The sequence below is a fragment of the Zootoca vivipara genome, chromosome 13, assembly GCF_963506605.1.
Source record: "Zootoca vivipara chromosome 13, rZooViv1.1, whole genome shotgun sequence".
Lineage (NCBI taxonomy): Eukaryota > Metazoa > Chordata > Lepidosauria > Squamata > Lacertidae > Zootoca > Zootoca vivipara.
The window spans coordinates 35,282,536-35,302,178 of NC_083288.1; the positions used below are offsets into that span (position 1 = coordinate 35,282,536).

Consider the following 19,643-nt stretch of genomic DNA (forward strand, 5'->3'; position numbering starts at 1 on the left):
GCCATTTATTAAATAGCTGGCGTGAGGGGCTGCAGAGGTGGGTCATGAAAGATCCTGGCTAATCACATGTGCGCACAGGGCCGTCTTACCCATAGGCACTAGGGGTGCAGGGCACCCGGGCGCCGGGCTCTCAGGGGCGGCAGGCCGAGAGTCCCGGGACCGAGAATTGAGTCCAGGGAAGAGCCCGCCCGTCAGTCAGAGCACCGCAGGGGGCTCTTCTGCTGCGGGCAGCTCTGCGCCCCAAGTTTGGGGGTGACCAAGCCAGCAAGATGCTCCACCCTCCTGCGCGCCTGGGACTGGGCAACCTGGGGGGGGGCGCCGGGTGGATCTTTGCACCCCAGCATCACATATGCTTAAGCCAGTCCTGTGTGCACATAACACACAGGGTCTTGTGGATCTTGATGGGCAGCATTTCATAGCTGCTTTCCAGATCATAAGCATAAGGCAGGCATCCCCAAACTTTGGCCCTCCAGATGTTTTGGACTACAATTCCCATCTTCTCCGACCACTGGTCCTGTTAGCTAGGGATCATGGGAGTTGTAGGCCAAAACATCTGGAGGGCTGCCATTTGGGGATGCCTGGCATAAAGTATGCACAATTTTATTGGAAGAGGGTAGGCAAACAGGACCCTCTTATAGTAAGCATAGCTCTGTTTAAGGCCAAGCTGGAATGCTGAGATTAGCCTCCCACAGACTATTCATGGGGATGTAGCCGACATCTTGGTCCGTGACTGTGGAGGCCAATTCTGGATCCCCACGTCCTTCCACAGTGGGGGCGTAAGTTTCTGGGAGGGAGTTGATCATGGTGAGGGTTCACCAAGCGTGCCTTCCTCTTAGCATGTTTCTCCCTTCCGTCCTGAGTTTGAGTGTCTTCAAATGTATGGAAACTTATTCATGTATGTGACTACAGTGGCAAGGATGTTACTTGCCCCAAAATGGAAAGAAGCAGAAGTCCAAGCAAAGGAAGAATGGAAACAAAAACTTATGGAATATGCAGAAATGGTGAAACTTACTGGAAGAATAAGAATCAAGATAAAATAAAAAAATTGTTTATAAAAGAATGGAAATGGTTTACTGAATAAAGATAAATTATAAACAGATAAAACCATTGGCAGGGTTATTGTAATAGCCTGCAGTTTTATAAGAGCACATATTTAAAGAAGATGAATAAAGGAGTGAATTAAGTTAATTTGGATATGCAGAAGATATTTTAAAAATTGAAGGAACCACAGAGAGGGGGAAGGAAGACAATTTTTGAAATGTCAAAATGATTGTAAAATTGGTGAAACGTATAAAATTAGTGAAATGTATGATCTTGAAGACAAAAAAGGGAAAAAATGTAGCTGACTCCCGTGCAGCTAACAGAGAGCAAGTCCCCTCTAGTCTAGCCTACTGCTCAAAGGCAGCACTTACCATCCAGCACCCAGGATGTGCCACTAGGAGAGAAATAGCAGCAAAACCCAATGCCTAATTGTGTGATCCGAAGATAGTTTTATATCTCTTTTGATGATCTCCAAAGACTTGCTCCAGTTTAAGAGGACTGCTCCACGCAATCCTCTGTCGAGGTAAAGAGCAATGGAATTGTTGTTTCTTTGACTTTGGTTCCTCGGAGAAGGCATTGCTTGCTCCTTTTGTGATGTGGCATGTACGCACAGCATACCTATTGGTGTGAACTGAGTTTAGGGCTGCGGAGTTCAGACTTGGAAAGTCTATGTAGCTGTGAAGATCATCAGGTAACTTTGGACCACTGGTGATCTGTTTAACTTACCTCACAAGGTTGTTCTGAGGGCAGGGGAAAGACAATCATGTTTGCCACCTTGAGCTCTCTGCTGGATAGATGGAATTTCAGTGTGTGTGTGTGTGTGTGTGTGTGTGTGTGTGCATCTATTGTTCAAAGCACAGAAATGTACAGATCAGAAACAAGGCCTTTCCTGGGGTGGCACCCCATTTTACTGAATGCCCCTCAGGACTACCTGGCTGCTTGCCTACTGGGACACTCAATTATGTTTTAGTTTGTCTGCTCAAATCAATTGCTCTGTGGTTGTTATGCTACGAGTCCAGCGGATGGCATCACCTCCTACGGGATGTCCTCTCCATCCAAAGAAATAGCAAAGGGATTTTGGGAAAGGTGGCAGGCTCTTGGCTTTCACTACTCTTGATTTAAGCCTCCAGTATCCAAGCTACAATTCCTATCCAGGCCCCTTTTCTTCCTGGCAAAGCCACCTGCCTCTAAGACCATGGGCTCTTGCAACAGAGAACAATTTATTTGCAGCTATGTGTACGTAGTGAAAAGGTAAAGGTAAAGGGACCCCTGACCATTAGGTCCAGTTGTGACTGACTGGAGTTGCGATGCTCATCTTGCATTATTGGCCGAGGGAGCCGGCGTACAGCTTCCAGGTCATGTGGCCAGCATGACTAAGCTGCTTCTGGCGAACCAGAGCAGTGCATGGAAACACCGTTTACCTTCCCGCTGTAGCGGTACCTATTTATCTACTTGCACTTTGATGTGCTTTCAAACTGCTAGGTTGGCAGGAGCTGGGACCGAGCAACGGGAGCTCACCCCGTCACAGGGATTCAAACCGCCGACCTTCTGATCGGCAAGCCCTAGGCTCTGTGGTTTAACCTACAGCGCCACCTGCATCCCATACGTAGTGTAGACTTGACCATTTCAGGTTGAAAAAAGGGGGAGCTATTTTTTTATGTTCCTTGGCTGCAAAACAAACAAACAAACGCCTCAGGTAAAAAGCTAGCACATTAGGGATGATGTTCCTACCCCAGCCTACTCCTTGCTCTGCTTGATGTCTACCAGCAATGAGTTCTTTGCATAATAAAACCATTCAAAACTGGAATCCTCCACCTGGGCTCTGAAGAAAGGCCGTAACTCAGTGGTGGAGCATTTTCTCTGCTTGCAGTAGGTCTCTGGTTTAATCCCCAGCATATCCAGGTAGGATTTATTACTGTTTATATTAAACAAATGCAGAGATTGCTTCACAGCATAGAGCCTTCAAAGCAGTGTACATGGCAAAAGCAGGACAGAACACACAAATGCAAGCTCCAAGAACAGTAAAACGAACTCAGCTGGAAAACTTTGCTTCCTATCTTCTAATAACTGCTCCACATGCCCTCGTATAGTTGTTAAATAGCACTGGGGACAACAACAGTGTGCCCTGTGGCAGCCCGCAACAGAAATGCTAAGGGGGCAAGGAGCGTTCCCACAGTGCCATTCCTTGCAACCAACCTTGCAGGTAGGACTGGAAGCACTTAAAACAGTGCCTCTCCCAACATGCATCTCACAGAGCCCGTCTAGGATTCCACGGTTGAGTGTCAAAAGCCAGACAGAGAGAGCAGCAAGGTTGCTTTCCCCTTGTCCTTCTCCCTATGGGGATCATTCGCCAGGGTGAACAAAGCTGATTCAGTCCCCAGACTGAAATGGATCTAAATAAACAGTTTCATCTAAGAATGTCTGCAGTTGCTCAGCCACCATCGTCTCCATCACCTTCCCCCAGAAGGTCTATTAGTAACTGGCTGATAACCAACATAGACTAGAGCAGGCATAGGCAACCTTGGCTCTCCAGATGTTTTGGAACTACAACTCCCATGATCCCTAGCTAACAGGGCCAGTGGTCAGGGATCATGGGAGTTGCAGTTCCAAAATATCTGGAGAGCCAAGGTTGCCTATGCCTGACTAGAGGGTCCAGGGGTATTTCTCTGTGTGTGTGTGTTTAAAAGGAGTGGACACACCACTGCCTCTTTTGAAGTGGCGGGTACATTTCTGAAACCATGGGAAACCACTGCCAGCCAGTGCAGACTAGGTGTCTTCAGCCTGCTGCCTTCCAGATGTTTTGGACTACAGATGTTTAGGAAAGGCTGGTGTAGTCAATACTAAGCTTTAATGACCAGTGGTCCAGTGTGCTGGACTAGGACCTGGGCAAACAGGGTTCGAATCGTCACTCAGCCATGAAGCTCCCTGGGTGACCTTGGGCCAGTCACCATCTCTGAGCCTAACCTACCTCGCAAGATTGTTGTGAGAATGAAATGAGGAGTACCACGTACACCACTTTGAGCACCTTGGAAGAAGAAGGTGGTGATAAGTAAAATAGCTCTTTCTAAGGTGGCTTCCTATATTGATAGTACAGTCCATTCTGTAACATCAGGACTCTACCACTGGTGTGTGTGATTTTTTTGGGGGGAGGGGCGACATACGGAGCAGGAGGAGGCAGCTAAGGAACTATTGTTTCGGAGAAAAACACAGCCAAGTCTATTACGGCCATAGAATCTCTTTATTCAAACTGAACACACACATACACACACACAGGGAAAAAGAAAAAAAAGAAATTACTGACATGGCATGACGCAGACAACGCGAAAGGCCACTTCTGTCCTTTGTGGTTTAAGAGCTTCAAGAAATATTGCCACTTATATGGGGGTGGGAGAAAGAGGAAAGGGAGAGATGGGGGAAAGGGATACAAGTTTACTGACCACCTGGAAGTAAAGAGGTGGGGTGAAGCGTGCTTAGTGCTTACGCAAAGGGAAAGGTTCCTCCACCGTGACTTTGCTTCCTACCACGCTCAATGTCCCGAATCAGACCTCCACAAACCTTGGTATTAGATCTTCTTGCCACCCCCACGCATACACCGAGCCCCCAGGGGCGCTGGGTGTTACGTCCCCATCCAAATCTCAAGGTGTTCTTGGCTGAACTTTTTTTGCAATGCACTTGTCCCAATTCTGTAGTCAGAGGCAAGGGTGAGGCAGTGAGTTCTTTTTCCTTTGAACACTATAAAAAGGAGCTACAGAAAAGTCCAAAGCACGCCAACAGCTCGATGGGAGGCCAGGAGAGAGAGAAAAAGCAGTAATTCTGAGGCCTTTGGTGGAAAGTCCTGTTTCTAGGAGCCCCAAGAGAAAAGGAGCAGGATCTGGTTGGGGTAAGAGTAAGAGCTCCTTGGCCTTCAAGGGAGTGTAACTGGGAAGTGGGGGGGGGGCATTTCTCTTTGGAACAAAGATTATGGAGAAGGGGAGGCTGCAAGATAGGTCCCTAGGGCATTCTACCGGGGTCATTTTGGTCTTTTGTGTTGTTAAGTGCAGGACTCTGAGCCAGAACTCTCAAAGAGGCAGGAGAATTTGGTTTTAAGTAGATGGAGGGGGGGGGAGAAAACCCCACCCACGCAACCCAAACATATTCAGGGATGCAGGGGGAATAAACTGGGGACCTAAAGTTACTTTTCTACAATGTACTTACTGTAGTTCTGCAAGGTGAATCCCACCACATAACCCCAGAGAAAGAAACCCTCCCTGTTACTGATGACTCCCGAGGGAAAAGATTGCAATATTTTGATCCAGCAGTTGCTGCAGTTAGGAGCAGGGCTAAGGATCATTTCCAAAACCAACTATAGAACACGTGCTGCTGGCATGGGTATCATTCCCCCCCCCCAATGTCTTTTTTCAAGAACCACTACCATGGGAGGGAAGATGCTATGACAGGGTATCGCGCTTCCCCTCCCCACCATGCTGCTGCTTGGCTCTGCGGGAGAGACTGTGGGCTTCCGGTGAAGCTCTTTAATAGTGATAAGGAAACAAACCAATACTGGAAGGAAAGTGAGTGGGGAAAGCCAAAAATCCACTGGGAGGAGGTCCAGCTTAAATCTCAGTGAGCTGGTGGATGTATGCCGACAGTGGGAGAATCAATATGATGGAAACTTTAGGGTCAATCCAGATTTCACATGGTTGTATGCACACATCTCTCCTAAAAATTCTTTTTACTGAGTACACTGGTTGAAGAACCCCAAATGATGGTGATGTTTGGGGAGGCAGGTGGGGGACGGAAGCAACTATTTTCAGCCAGGAGACAAGGGAGGCTGGCTCTGCCTTCCTCCCCTCGGCCACCCATTGTTTCCTCTGGGATATTAGCTTCAAACAAGCGTCACGAGGGCAGAAATATCACGATTTCATCCCAGCGTGGAAAGGACAAACCCAGCACCTCTCACAGGACCACACCCCCTTCATTCCCCACTTGAGGCAGTGGCCTTCAGAGAAGCCGCTTTAGGCAACCTCCTGATCCTTCTTTACCCTGTGAGATAATTCTGCCGTGCTAATCCGACCTGCCACCCTGCAGGCAAATTTGGAGACCGGGGGGGGGGGGGGCTGGGGAGAGAGGAGATGTGGCAGACTTGTGCTTGCAGGTGTGGCTGTCAGGTGGAAGAGCAGCCCTCAAAAACAGTGGCAAGACTGTTGCTTGGTGGGGTTGTTGTCCTCCCCGCCCTATTCAGTGTTACCCCCCCATCAGAAGACCTCTGGTACGATATAAGCATAAAATTTAATTGCATCAAAACAGACAGGTTTTGCTCAGTGCAGCAGTGTGTATGTATGCATACTGGGAGGGAGGGGGCGTAGGGGAAAGAGGCCAAAGGAGGAGAGACAGATCCCCCCCCGCCCTGCAGAATTCCTGGGGGAGAGGCACTCTTTTGCTGGGCTGTGCCAACCAACGGGCCAGGAGGAGGAAGATGCTTTTGCGCTTGGAACGCACATCCGTTTCTCTCGCAGGTGCTCGTCGGTACCAGGTCCTGGTTTCTTCAGTGATTGCTCGGGGTGGGATAGGGGGAAAGGCTGGGCTCTTTCGCTGCCCCTTGCTGCTTTCTCTTCTGCCCCCCCCCCACCTGCCCACAGGGGTGAAGGCACCGGAAGGACTGGGGACAGTCCCTGGCAAAATGGACTTGTTCGAGCAAGCAGCTGTGGGCCTTCCCCAGTGACGAGACCCACGGAGAGGCTTTATCTGGGGAAAGATAAGGACGGGGTGTGAGTGCATATTAACTATTTCATCTACAGCTTACACACGTCATGTTAAGGAGGAATGCGGGTATTCCCGCAGGAGGGAAGGAGCAGCTAGCTGCGCAATCCAGGGGTTTTACATCACGTGCGGAATTCAGCATCTCCTTTTGGTATTAAAAAGCAAGAGCGAGCTTCTCGTTCTCATGACGTCCGAAGCAGAAGAGAGGTTCTGCAGGGGGATCCCACCCTCTTCCGTGACCCAAGGACTCCCAACCCAGATGCCATCCTTCCTACATCCTGGGCAGAGCAATGAGCAGTTCGCAGGCTCATCTCCTCTCAACTACATGCAGTTCCTCACCTGGCTGCCGGCTGCTGCTGCTCTTCTGTCTGTTGGGAGCTGCTGTGCTGGGGTTGCGGAGTCTCTGTTGTCCCCTGGAGCGGCTGGGCGGAATCAGAGGTAGTTGGGGGAGGCTCTACTGTGCTGCTGAGGAAAGAGGAGAGGGAACTGGTGGCCGAGCACAAGTGAAGCACCCCCCCCCAGCTGTGGCCTGGTCACACCACACAAACGTTGGAAACGAGTGTCAAATTTCACATGACACACACTGTTCTCACAATCAGATTAGAAAAGGAGGTCAGATCTAACCAGTGATACAATCCAGGCCTTGAAATCTCTACCTTTCCCAGATACAGGTGATCACATAAATGTGGTATGTGTGTGAGAGATATATATATATAAAACCACACAAGGAATATGGCCTCTATATCTGTTTCGTTGCCTCAACAGGCTGTGTTTCTCCTGCAGAAATTAATGGTCCCCAGCAGGATGGATAAAAATCCATGATTTTTCGATGTTTTTGATTATTATTATTTTTAAAATTAAACCTAGTCTCTGTGTTTGAACCCACAGCGCCACCCGCATACTAATCTATGGTTCAATGTGAATGAGCCGTGTGCTGGTACCTGTTGCTGAAATCCTCTGCCCCTGCCATGCTGCTGGGAAAACAAGCAGTGGCCTGGCCTGGCCTGCTGTGCCACCCAAGCCTGGGGTTGTGGTTCCTTTCTCTTTTGTTTTTCAGAAGTAGGATCATTACTAGATCCATGTGCCTTGCTTGCTAGGGGGCAGAATAACATTTACCACGGCAACCATCAATGTCAAAGGCTGGTTATTTTTAAAAAAATGTTTTAACTCCACCAACTAGACACTGTGTGTGTATGTGTGTGTGTGTGTGTGTGTGTTTACAACACGTGTCTACACACACAGATATATATTTTAATACACTTCCAATATACCTGACGACTTTTGGGGCATTTTGTTGATATTAGTGTACTTATTCATCTTAAAAATCAGGTGCCTATCCTTTAGCAACCTTTCATGGGAGCCAAGAGCCACCTGTGTCACGGATCACACCTAACCATCTTACCTGGCTACTGTTGTCATGGCGACGGGATTTGGTGGGTCACCCCCTTCTGGGGGGCCTGTGTCTGGAGTGGGAGGTTCCTGTTGAACACTAGAGGTTTCTGCAGGGGTGGGGTTGGGGAGAAAAGGAGGGAAAGAAGTTCATTACTAAGTGGATAAATGGGGATGGGTGCATCACGTTCAGAGGCAGCAGACAGGCTCAGAAAGGGTTACGTATGAAAGCCAAGCTGCTCTCAACTGCTGCAAACCTCGCCTCTACGGAGCTGCTATTTCTGAGCTTCCAGGAAGAAACCGCCTGCATTTCTCCCCCTCAGGGGTCTTGCATTCATATGTACTAGAGACACACAGTAGTGAAGCAGAAGGCACCATAGTCGTTGGGTGTTTAAGGAAGCTCACGATGTCAGGGGACCTTCCTACAGGGAACCTCCCGCCATCCTGCTGACCAGCACTTCGCCCAGTGAGAGCAGCAGCAGTGGGTCAGGTGGGAGGAATGAGGAAGTTAGAGGGTTGGAGGAAGCAAGGCTCAGTGATGTTGGAGAGCCCTCGCACCGCCTTGACCAAGAGGTGGAGGGGAACAGGCAGCCCCTTCCGGCACCCGAATTAAGGCGCGCCACTAAACGTAAGGTCGGGAGGAGGCGTTTCGGGGTGCCCAAGCTCTTATGCTGGTCGCGCAACAGGAAACGATCACTCCTGGATTCTGCAAGTGACTAGGAGGTCATGTTTTCTGCTATCTCTGCACTGTAAATATTATGCACAATAAAACCGTTAAAGACAAGCACGGACTTGGGCGTCTTTACCCGAGAGTAGACGCAACAACACCATTACACACGACTAGGTGGCAGCAAACTCCCACAGCTGCACAAAAGAATGTGCTGAAGAAACTCCTGGACTCATCAGGGGAAGTGGCTTAGGGTGGAGAGGGAGTGGCGCAAACATTAGAAAGATGGGCTCTGATGTGGGAAGTCCAGGTCCAAAACCCTCCCTGCTCAAGGTATGAAGCTCACTGGAAAGACACGGGCAAGTTGCTCTCTCATCCTAACCAACTGCTGAGATGCTAAGGGAATGGTCCATTACGCCAAACTGCCCCCTCTCTACCGCTGGGCTATTCTATGTTTATATTGCTACTGTTGCCTTATAGTCGTTTGTGGAGGACAGAAGTCCCTTGTTGACAAAGGGGAGGGGAAAAGAGAGAAAGGAGAAACTTGAAGAAATGGGTGGTTGTTTGCCTAACAAGGACCATGGGAGCTATGCCTCCTCCAGGACCCCTGAGGTTTTCCAGCCAATTGGGGGCCTTTAGCACTAACCAGGCATGAGGTGACCGCTGTGGTCACTAGAACTTTATTTTTTTCATTTGGAGGTAGGTAGGAAGGAAATCTATTTTATGTTAATGGCATCATCTGGGCCATGCCCTAGGTTAGAGCAGCCACTTCTATTAAGGCAGAGCAGCCAACTACAGATTTTATTTAGGTCACAGAAGTCAAACTGCCAGCAGCCAGGTCCCAGTGCTACCATCCTACGGAAAGGACCGGCTGGCCAACTGTTTGCCTAAAGCACACACAATCCAAATGTATTTTCCCTCCAAAAGGGACAGATCACTTGGCATAGGTGAGGGACTGAGTCTGCAGAAACATTCGGGCGAGCAACCTAGAAAATGTGTTGCTCGATCGCTCACATGTTTGCAACAGTAAGGTAAACCATTTCACAGTGCGCAAACCAGCAGGTGCCAAGGAGTGTGGAGAATAGCTGTGTGGGAGGGAAGAGAAGAAGCAACACCTCATATTCTGGATGCCATCCTGTGTCAGAAGATGTAGGTCGCCACTCACCTCCTGCTGTGGATACATTGCTTTGCGTCACTTCCTGAGGGGGGGCTGCAGGGGAAGCAGGGTCCACAAGTGCTTTGGGGGGCCTGGAGGCCAAAAGGATAAAATCATAAGGTGGGGTCGGGGAGAGAATAAAGATCCTTCTTTAATTTCAGTTTAGTTGTATGCCTCCAACTTGTAAAATATCAAGGCTGTGCACAATATACGCAAGTACTGTACAAGAAAACAAAGTAACATAGAAAAAATGCAATATAATCACTAAATGGCTGTCTAACCAAGGAAGCTGAAACAGTTGCATACCTGAAAATTCAACAAGGTGAATGACTACCTAATCTCTGCTGGAAGAGGGCGCCACAGCATGGGTTTGGAAACATTAATGAACTGATTCCTGGTTCCCATTTTTTTTCTCCCACAGACCATTTGAAAATTGCTGAGTGCCGTGGTGTGACACTTAATGATTTTTCTTCCTGTTGTAGCAATTGTAATGTGCTGTGCTAGATGTCGGCTGATTTTTCACTGTATTTTCGTAGTTTTTTTTATTTCTTACAGATTATATTTTATTGTATTAATGATTTAAATTCCACAGAATTCAAATTGTGACACAATGTAAGAACTAAAAAAAAAGCAAAAAAAAATACAACGAAAAATCAATATATGTAATGCAATGAATGTGCCATCTCCTGTCTTCAACCACAAATTCACAGCCAAGCTGCAGGACCATCCGAATGAGGCACGCAGGACGCTAACGGACCATGGAGCACAGTTTGGGAACCCAAATTCCAATTGCAGCCAATTAGGCCTCTGTAATGCAGGGTCAACTAACAGTGCTCCTTCAGATGATCTTGGTGAACAAGCTGGCCTATAAGGCAGTCAGAGATGCTTTAGCTAGAGATGTTCAGGTGTTGATGCCTTTTAGACCCATCTACCTCAGTACCAGCCTCCCCAGTGACTTCCAACAGCTCAGTCGATTCATTATCTCCCTCTGACACCCAAATAGTCTCCTGCTCTGAACATCCAGCTGGTCTTAAAACAGGTTAAGCCTTCCAAGGCCTCACCTCTCTTGCTGTATATGGGGTTCTGCAAATGAGGCCCAATTCTTATCTGTGGTTGGGCAGGAGGCATCTGAGTTGGGCCGATCCCACACCGCTGCTCCTGTGTCAGCTGCCGCAGGCTGCGAGGACACCATAGATTCCGAGGAAGGATCAGAGGGGCTATCTGCCCAGTCAGGATCTGGGAAGAACAGATTAGAAAAGGAGGTCAGGTCTAACCAGTGATACAACCCAGGCCTTGAAATCTCTACCTTTCCCAGATACTGATGATCACATAAATGTGGAGAGTGTGTGTATGAGAGTGTGGGTGGGTGAGTGGGTGAGAGTGGGATCACACAAGGAAAATGGCAGGAAGATGAAGGCAAAACCTATCCCTCTCCTGCTTGAATTACCAAATCCTCCAGTTTCAGATAAATTATTTTCCCATGTGGCCAAGAATTGGTATGATGCTTCCTCCCTCCCACTCCCAAAGCTTGTCTGTGTTGGATTCTGCTGTTCCTTATTTGTAGCAGAGCTTCCCCAAGTCAATAAGCAGATGCGACACGCCTCCCTTTCACCCACTACCAAATCCCCCAGTTTGGACCCCATGGGTCTCTCTGGAACCCTGACCTCCTAACGTTCTCTCCCCCTCCGTCTGTTCACCGCAACCGTTGCTGACATGTGTGGCATCTCCATCGCCCCCACCAGGATCTTCCTCCTCGCCTCCTTCTCCCTCTTCTGAGTCTTCACTGTCCTCACTATCTGTGCTGCCAAGGCTCCTGCTTAAAATGAAAAGAGGAGATGGGGAAGAAAGGAAGAGAGGTATTTTAGATCATGCACACAGCCGTCAAGTTTCTCCATCCCAACCCTGTTGGACAAATGGGAGATACTACCAACTCTCTCCACACCAGAAACACATGAAGCTGCCACATACTAAGAAGGACCACTGAGTCCCTCTAACCCAGTATTCACCTACTCTGACTGGCAGCAGCTCTCCCTAGCTCTTGGGCTCCTACCCCTGCTACACAAGGTACTTTCCCCTGGAGGTTCTGAGGATTCTGCCTGGGTCCTTCGCTATGCAACCCGTATGCTGCCAGACACCCTTCAAGCACTAACTGAAATGCCAGGAGGAGAGAGGAAGGAAAGAGACCAGGGCTGTGAAGGAGAACACAAGTGAATGAATGGAAAGAAAACAATCCAATAGGATAAAGTAATTTGTGGGGTGGGCTAGCTGATGAAAAGAAAAAATTCTTAGATCTAGCTAGCAAAAAGGCCATTGCATTTGGAAATGCTAATGGAGAAGGGGCGTAAAGCAGTGGCTGGTCCAGCTGTTTTGGATAGCAGCTCCCATCATCTGTTATACCATTGGCCATGCTAGCTGGGGCTGATGGCAGTTATAGTTTACCACATCCGAAGGAAAAGCCATTGCCTACCCCTCCAATATGGGACGCGGGTGGGTTAAACCACAGAGCCTAGGGCTTGCTGATCAGAAGGTCAGCAGTTCGAATCCCCGCGATGGGGTGAGCTCCCGTTGCTCGGTCCCAGCTCCTCCAACCTAGCAGTTCGAAAGCACGTCAAAGTGCAAGTAGATAAATAGGGACCACTACAGTGGAAAGGTAAACAGTGTTTCCGTGTGCTGCTCTGGTTCGCCAGAAGTGGCTTTATCATGTTAGCTGTATGCTGGAAGCTGTATGCTGGCTCCCTCGGCCAATAACGCGAGATGAGTGCCGCAACCCTAGAGTTGGTCACGACTGGACCTAATGGTCAGGGGTCCCTTTACCTTTTACCCCTCCAATAGATTCCCAACAAGCTAAAGTACAGAGAGAGAGGCAGAAAGCAGGAGCTCCACAGGGCTTTTATAAGACGTAGGCAACAAAACAGGATCTCTCATTCAGTGACAAAATTCCCACTTGTTGCAAAAAAGAGAGAAAAAGAACGAAACCAAAAGAGCAGAGACTGTAAAACCCAGCCTTCAGTATTAGTTATTAGACTAGGTAAGCAAAAAGGGGGGAAAAACAGATCCCCCAAAGGAACATATAATTGGCATAAAACAGAGACCATCTTCAGGGGGACAAATAACGGCTGGGAAATAGGAGTGGGGAACAGCAGACTTAAAAGACTGGCCATGTATGTTTAGAAGAGAGAGGCAGATACTGTACACCAATTCATCACAGTACGGGATTTCATTACTACTAATAATAGTGCTATAAATTATTAAGCAATTTAGGCTGTCCCGAGTACTGTACAAATTAGAAAGCAGCCAGGCCCTGGCAGAAGGAAAAAAAGGCTTCGTAGAAATGAAGCCCTTGTGGGCTTAGGAAAGCCACAAAGCAGTCACCTTATTCATTGACAGAACGACTTAAAACTAGGTAATAAAGCAGACCTGCGAAAGAAAGAGAAAGCAGCTTCTAGAAGTTCTGCCTAGGAAGTGGGTGGGAGAGAGCTGTTCCCCCATTTGAGGATGCCCTCTTCCCTATGAGCAGAAAGCCCCATCACAGCAAGTCTAAAGAGTCTAACTAAAGCAGTCTTCACCAACCTGGTGCCCTCTAGATGTTTGGGGACTACAACTCCCATCAGTCCCAGCCAGCATGGCCGAAGGCTGATTTAAAGAGACAGGACACAAAAAGGGAGGGGAAAGAACAGGATGACAACAACTGAGAAAAGTGCACTTTACATAGGACATAACAAGACAATGAAAGCTAATTTTATAGGAGTCAAAGCAGGAGAAATATGAGCTCATTGACATTAGTTCATTGACGAGGACGGGCCTTCTCTGCAGTGGCTCCCCGTCTGTGGAATGCTCTCCCCAGGGAAGTTTGCCTGGCGCCCTCATTATACACCTTTAGGGCCAGGCAAAAACGTTCCTTTTTAACCATGCCTTTGGTTGATCTGATTGACATCCTATGCCCTTTTAAAATGTGGGGTTTGGGGGGAGGTATTGGGTTGTTGTTTTTATTTTTATTATGTATTTTGTGGTTTTATATCTTGATTTTATTCTGTGAACTGCCCTGAGACCCCCCGGGTATAGGGCGGTATATAAATTCAATAAACAAATAAATAAAATTAGGGGAAAGAAAAAGGCCTGTACTCTGGTATTTACTGCTGGGGAGTCAGTCAATGTTGCACTTTACCAGCTGCATCTTATTCACTGTTCTGATTGTTTTAACACACTTTATATCCATGTTCACCACCTTAAGGCAGATAAATATTTTTTTACAAATATTAAATGCATAAAGTGTGCTTGGAAGAAGTTTATGAAAATCAAAGTGTGCGCAATGAAGACAAAGGAAAATTCTTCTGTGTGAAGGGAGGAAAGTAAGAGCGAAAGGAACCAATCAGCACCCTTAGTCCAAAGCCCATTTGTCACACCCCAGAGGTGCCAGGAAGTCTTTGGGCAGGGGATCGTCTCCTACCTGACTGTGTCAGGCTGTGCCATACTAGAAGAGACAGCAGCCTCCTTCTCCTGCCAGATGTCCTCCCCGTCGGAACCGTCAGCCTCGTCGTCATCGTCAAACTGCTGGATGCGCTCTTTGTAGCAGATGTCGAAGAGGTTGGAATTAGGCTGTGAGATAGGGGTGGAGGAGAGAGATGGATCAGAGCCCAGGCCAGGTGGCAGAGGGGAGGCAAAGAGGAGTAAAGCTCTAGGGGAGCGGCTCTTACGCTGTCGTCGTCAGCATTCAAGGAGAAGGTGATGTTGGCCGTCTTGTCAAAGGGAGCGCTGGAAGAAAGCAAGAAGACCCAAGATGAAGGTCGGAACGTGACTGCACGTAGACATGCGAAAACACCAAGGCCTAGTTTGGGAAAGAACATAGCGCTGAACCTACCGCAAAGCTTTGTTTTCTGGCAGGAGAAGGGCTTGCCCCTCCCACTTGCTCCACTAGGCGGGGCCATGCAAATTAAGTTCCTCTTACCTCAAGCGATTGGAGATTTGGGGCGCAGGTGGCATGAGACAGAGACAGCAGATTGCCTAAGGACATCTTAGTTCATATAGAGAGGAGAAGCCACCCAGGCCATCTACCAGCCATTGAATTGTAGAATCTAGGAACCTTTTGCACAATATGGGGATCAAACCCATGACCTAGAGATTAGGAGTCTCATGCTCTACCAACCGAGCTATCAGTGTTTTTTTTCCATGCCCTTGTTGTTTTGTCCATCTTATTTCCAAAGGGTTCAGGGCACAAAGCTATAAAACACACATACAAGAGGGAAGCTCAATATGTGCACATGCAGAATCCATCTGGGCTTTCACTTCTAGTCTGATCTGCTTGGGTGGTGTACCCTTAACTGGGAAAGTGTTAGGTGGAACTGCAGAGATGCAGGGGACGGATGTAGCCCAACACCCCCGCCTGTGGCTGGAGAGGAGCATAGCAGCGTGTTAGGCATTACCTTTTCAGCTGTCGGAAGTGAGCACTGCAGGGCAGATAGGCAGAGAGAGAGAGGGAGAGAGAAAGAGAGAGAGAGGCAGACACATGAAATCAGGGGGGCTGGGAAAAGAAAGACTGCCCTGGGGTGGGGTGAGCGAATTGTCCATGTCACCCTAGACTCCCTCTATTGTGCTATTTCAGCCCTTTGGAAAGATGGGATTCATGCTGAAACTGCTGCCAAAGGGGGGGGCAGAGGACAAACTCTTGGGCAATCTTTGCTGAGAGCATTCAATATTTAGATGGTAACAGGACCCAGCAATCCAAGGCACCTTCCTCCTTACCAGGCAAGATGATCTAGTTAGCGAATTGAGCAAAGCACGTTTGAAGTCAGAGACTCGGGTGGGAGCTGGGTCTGGAAGAAATCTCATTCTTCCTCCCCAAGAACCTAGTCACCCTTCTATTCCAAATGGCTGACGGAAGCTATCCTGCCCTGCTTGTGGGCTTCTCGGAAGCATCCCAATGGCTAGAAAGGGATGCAGGATGCTGGACAAGAACAACCTTTAGTCTGACCCACTAGGACTCTTTTCATGATCCATTTTTTTTCCAATGATCCAAAGAACGAGGCTGGAAATGTCTCCCCTCGCTTCCTGGGCCCTCCACCTGCCTTCTCAAGAGAAGACAAGCAACACTGGCTTACAGATCTCAGCCCCTTACTCAGGATGAGCCTCTAGCATCTCCTACAGGCAGGACTTCAGGACAAGAGGCCACAGACCACATGCCCCTTCCCTTCCCAGGTCTATGTTGTGCATCTTTCTTACTCCAGGACAAAATGCCCAGCACCAAGTGCTGTGTGCAAGTGCATGCAAATTACACGCGCCCCAGATTTTGCGGCAGGCCAATGAATAATCTCCTTCTTGCTGGCAAGTACAAATGAGGCCAGGTGTCTCCACGCACTGCCAGCCCAGGCAGGTGCAATCCCATGTGGGGTTATGGACCCTTTGCCCCATCCAGAGTTCTGACTGTGAGCCCCCTCAGGACAAGCATGCTTCATTCCTGGAACTACGCAGAAACCCCCCTGATGCTGCATGCTATTGTTCCCACTGGAGGCTATGCTTATTCTCAGCCAAAAGAGCACAGAGCAAGTAAAAAAACAAGACGATGACACACAAGCACGGCAAAGGGGGGAGGAAAGGGGAGGCCATGAACCATGTCACTAACTTGACGTTCTCTTCTTGCTCGCCAAATTCCTCATCGTTAAAGCCAAAGTGGTCGATGAACGCCGAAGTCATCTGTTGCAGCTGGTAATCTACAAAGGCCTATAAAGAGGAGGAGGAAAAGGAAATGAGGGTAAATTTGAATTACAGTTCAAATGGAAATATGGGGGGGGGGAGGGTATATGATGAGAGGAGGAGGAGAAACTTACTAGGCCCAATGGATCTACCTAAATGCCATATGAGAACACATGAATACAATAGTCATTTCCTCCCAGAACAGCTCCTAATCCAAATCTGCCAAGTGAACCCTGTTTGAACTCAGCTTACAGGAAGGAGCTCACCCCAAATATCATTTGCTTGATGACAAGTGGCACCTGCCCAGCATTTCGTTTAGTTGTTTCATACTGTATCGCTTTGTAACCCACTTTTCTGGGTAAGAGATATAAAGCTGTGTACAAAGCAACTCATGCAGACAACAAAAAAGTACCAAAAGTGGCAACTAAGAGAACAGAATGCCAGGATTCCACATATAGTGGCAGTGAAGGGGGTGAGGAATGGGGATGGCAGGATACAAATTAAAGTTTGTGGAGAAGAAAGAAGAAAAGCAGGGGAAGCGACCAAAGCAGGCACAAGAATTTTAGACCCTGGGCCTACTTAGGGATGGGGAAATTGTTCTAGGTTCCTAACCAAGTACACAGGTGGGAATGGTTCCAGCCCTGGCAAGACAAGGGTGGAGAGGTAAGGTGCACAATTGGAAGGTGCTTAAATGTCACCCTTGCAAATGAAAGGGATCTTAAAAAACAAGCTTCGGATGATGCACAACAAAACAAGGGAAAGGAAGAAGAAAGTGTCCAACATGAAGAGAAGAACTTCCAAAAATCAACAGAGAAATCAACTACTGTGGGAATGCAGCGCCAAGAATGGGAACTGATTTTTGAAGGAAATGGGGAGGATTGGGAAAATGCAACTGGGCAAGGGAGTGAGATTGAGGGGTGGGAAAAGCAGAGGGAGGGGAGGACAAAGACTTGGGATCTAAAATGGGATAGACTTGGTGTGGGTTGAAAAATGTGGTAAAATTGTATTTAGGCTGGTTGAAAAACGGTTTTGAAATCTTGGCTTGATAATGGAAATGCTGAACCGAATGGGGGAAAGAGTCCAGGGGAGAGGAGGAGGTATTTAGAATAATAAGGTTAAGAGATTTGAGTAGAGATTTGAATAGTCATTTGATATTTCTTGTGGAGGTGAAGCAATGGCTTGGGAAAAAAATCTTAGGTTAGCATAATAGAAATTGTATGTTTAGATAGGTAGTTGGGGGGGGGGGAATGTCTGCCTCTCTCGCTCCCAGCCATCCTGCAGCCTCTTGTGGCAGGGGGGGCCCTGGGGGGAGGCGGAGGGAAACTCAACAAACAAAATGGATCACCTTTGGATGGTCACCTCTCATGGGTATCCCTAGTGGCAGGAGGGGGCCTGTGGGGAGGGGGCACGAAGAAGGTGGAAATTGTTGGATAATCTGATTAAAGAATAAGATTTGAATTTAAGAGTAAGAAACCCGCTAGGATTAATATTAGGAAATTATAAAAACCAGGAAGAAGGGATTTGAGGAAGTCACTAAAATAATGTTTAACAATGTAAGAGATTGAAAAATGAGATATTTTAATTGCTTGTCTGTTTTTCCTTTTTGTGTTCTATGTCTTTCTTTTTTCTTTTTCTTTTTCTTCTTTTTTTATATAAATAGCTGGGGGGACACCAACCCGTATCTCTCCTTGTCATCCTAGGGCTTCTTGGCGGGAGGGGGAGGCTCTGGGGGAAAGGACAAACCCATCTATAAAATGGACTACATTCGACTCTCATCGGCCATGGGATTCTCTTGTGGCAGAAGGGGACTTGTGGAGGGAGGGAGAGAATGTGGATGGATATGTTCTGTATGCTTTTGTTTTTTGTGTTATTATATAAAACCAATAATTTTTTTTTTAAGGAAGGTGCCGAACTTGCCTGCTGCAGGACAGCCTCCTGAGGGAAGCTGAACTCCTTGAGGTCGTTCTCATCATCATCACTTGACGAGTGGAGATTGTGCATGTTAACCTGAAGGAAAAGGAAATGAAGGAGGCCATTAGGTGAGTCTTCCAATGGGAATAGAACAAAATAAAACACCAGGCAAAGTTTGAGTGGCCAAGCATCAGAGAATCAGCTAATAGAACCTACTATTCCCCGCAGAAATGGTGGGGAACCTGTGACCAACTCCCATCATTCCTGACCATCAGCCATAGGGCTGATGGGAGTTGTAGTTGTTCTATCAATTCCACCGCTGTCAGCCAAGCTAAGCATTTTGGCAGACTCTGGCCAGCTGGAAAAGCAGCCCTTTAACCAAGAACCAAGTGCTTAACTCTGGAGCCACATAGCTCATTTTTCCAATGGCAGTGGTAAGACATGTGGCATGTGACAGTAACAGAGAGCGCTCCAATGGATTCAGGGGGGGGGAAGGGGGGACAGTTTTTCCATTTTCTTGTAGTACCTTTTCCAGAACCCTGCCAATCATTTTATAATCAGGAGTGGCTGGAGCGTAAGACACAGAGAAGAGAGGAGACTCACAAGATCCACAGTGTTCTTCTTGTTAGTCTCCGACAAGGGCCCTGAGACAAACTTCTCCCACTGCTCCTGTTCCTCCTCAGGCAGCTCTGCAAAGTGGAACATGTCAGCTCAGGTGGGTGAGATGGGAGAAGGACCTTACTTTATGATGCACATTGTGGTAGCAAGAGGGAGTGGTCACACACGAATGATAGCTTCGAGTCAAGGAATACCTCCCGTCAACCAGAAGAAATCTGCATTCCCTTTCCCCAGCTGTCACCCACCAGTTCCCTTTTTCTCTTCTTACCAAGACCAAGATCAGCAGAGGACCTTAGCTACCCTAGTTTGGGGGACTTTGGGATGAAAAGCAGTATAAAAATAAACCGCCCTCTAGATCCAATAAGTTAATAAATCATTATGAAAGCTCACAGCAAGTGGAATTATGCGAGAAGTTAAACATTACTTTAGCCAATT

General features: G+C 47.9%; 1 protein-coding gene across 7 annotated transcripts in view; it reads right to left on the bottom strand.

Moving 5' to 3' along the window:
- Positions 1–4,258: 4,258 nt before the first annotated feature.
- Positions 4,259–19,643, bottom strand: part of PPP6R1 (protein phosphatase 6 regulatory subunit 1) — a 49,895-nt gene continuing 34,510 nt past the window's right edge. For 3 of the 7 annotated variants that reach the window (XM_035134593.2, XM_060281619.1, XM_060281616.1), the window contains exons 13-23: positions 19,194–19,279; positions 18,597–18,686; positions 16,609–16,706; positions 14,687–14,744; positions 14,440–14,588; positions 11,657–11,808; positions 11,054–11,228; positions 10,002–10,084; positions 8,183–8,279; positions 7,120–7,245; positions 4,259–6,765 (exon numbers count right to left, since the gene is read on the bottom strand). In XM_035134593.2, coding sequence (XP_034990484.2) covers positions 6,762–6,765; positions 7,120–7,245; positions 8,183–8,279; positions 10,002–10,084; positions 11,054–11,228; positions 11,657–11,808; positions 14,440–14,588; positions 14,687–14,744; positions 16,609–16,706; positions 18,597–18,686; positions 19,194–19,279 — 1,118 coding nt within the window. In that variant the 3' untranslated portion in view covers positions 4,259–6,761. Of the gene's footprint in view, positions 6,766–7,115; positions 7,246–8,182; positions 8,280–10,001; positions 10,085–11,053; positions 11,229–11,656; positions 11,809–14,439; positions 14,589–14,686; positions 14,745–16,608; positions 16,707–18,596; positions 18,687–19,193; positions 19,280–19,643 lie in introns of those variants that run through there. The other 4 variants (XM_035134594.2, XM_060281617.1, XM_060281618.1 and 1 more) reach the window with 3 other exon arrangements.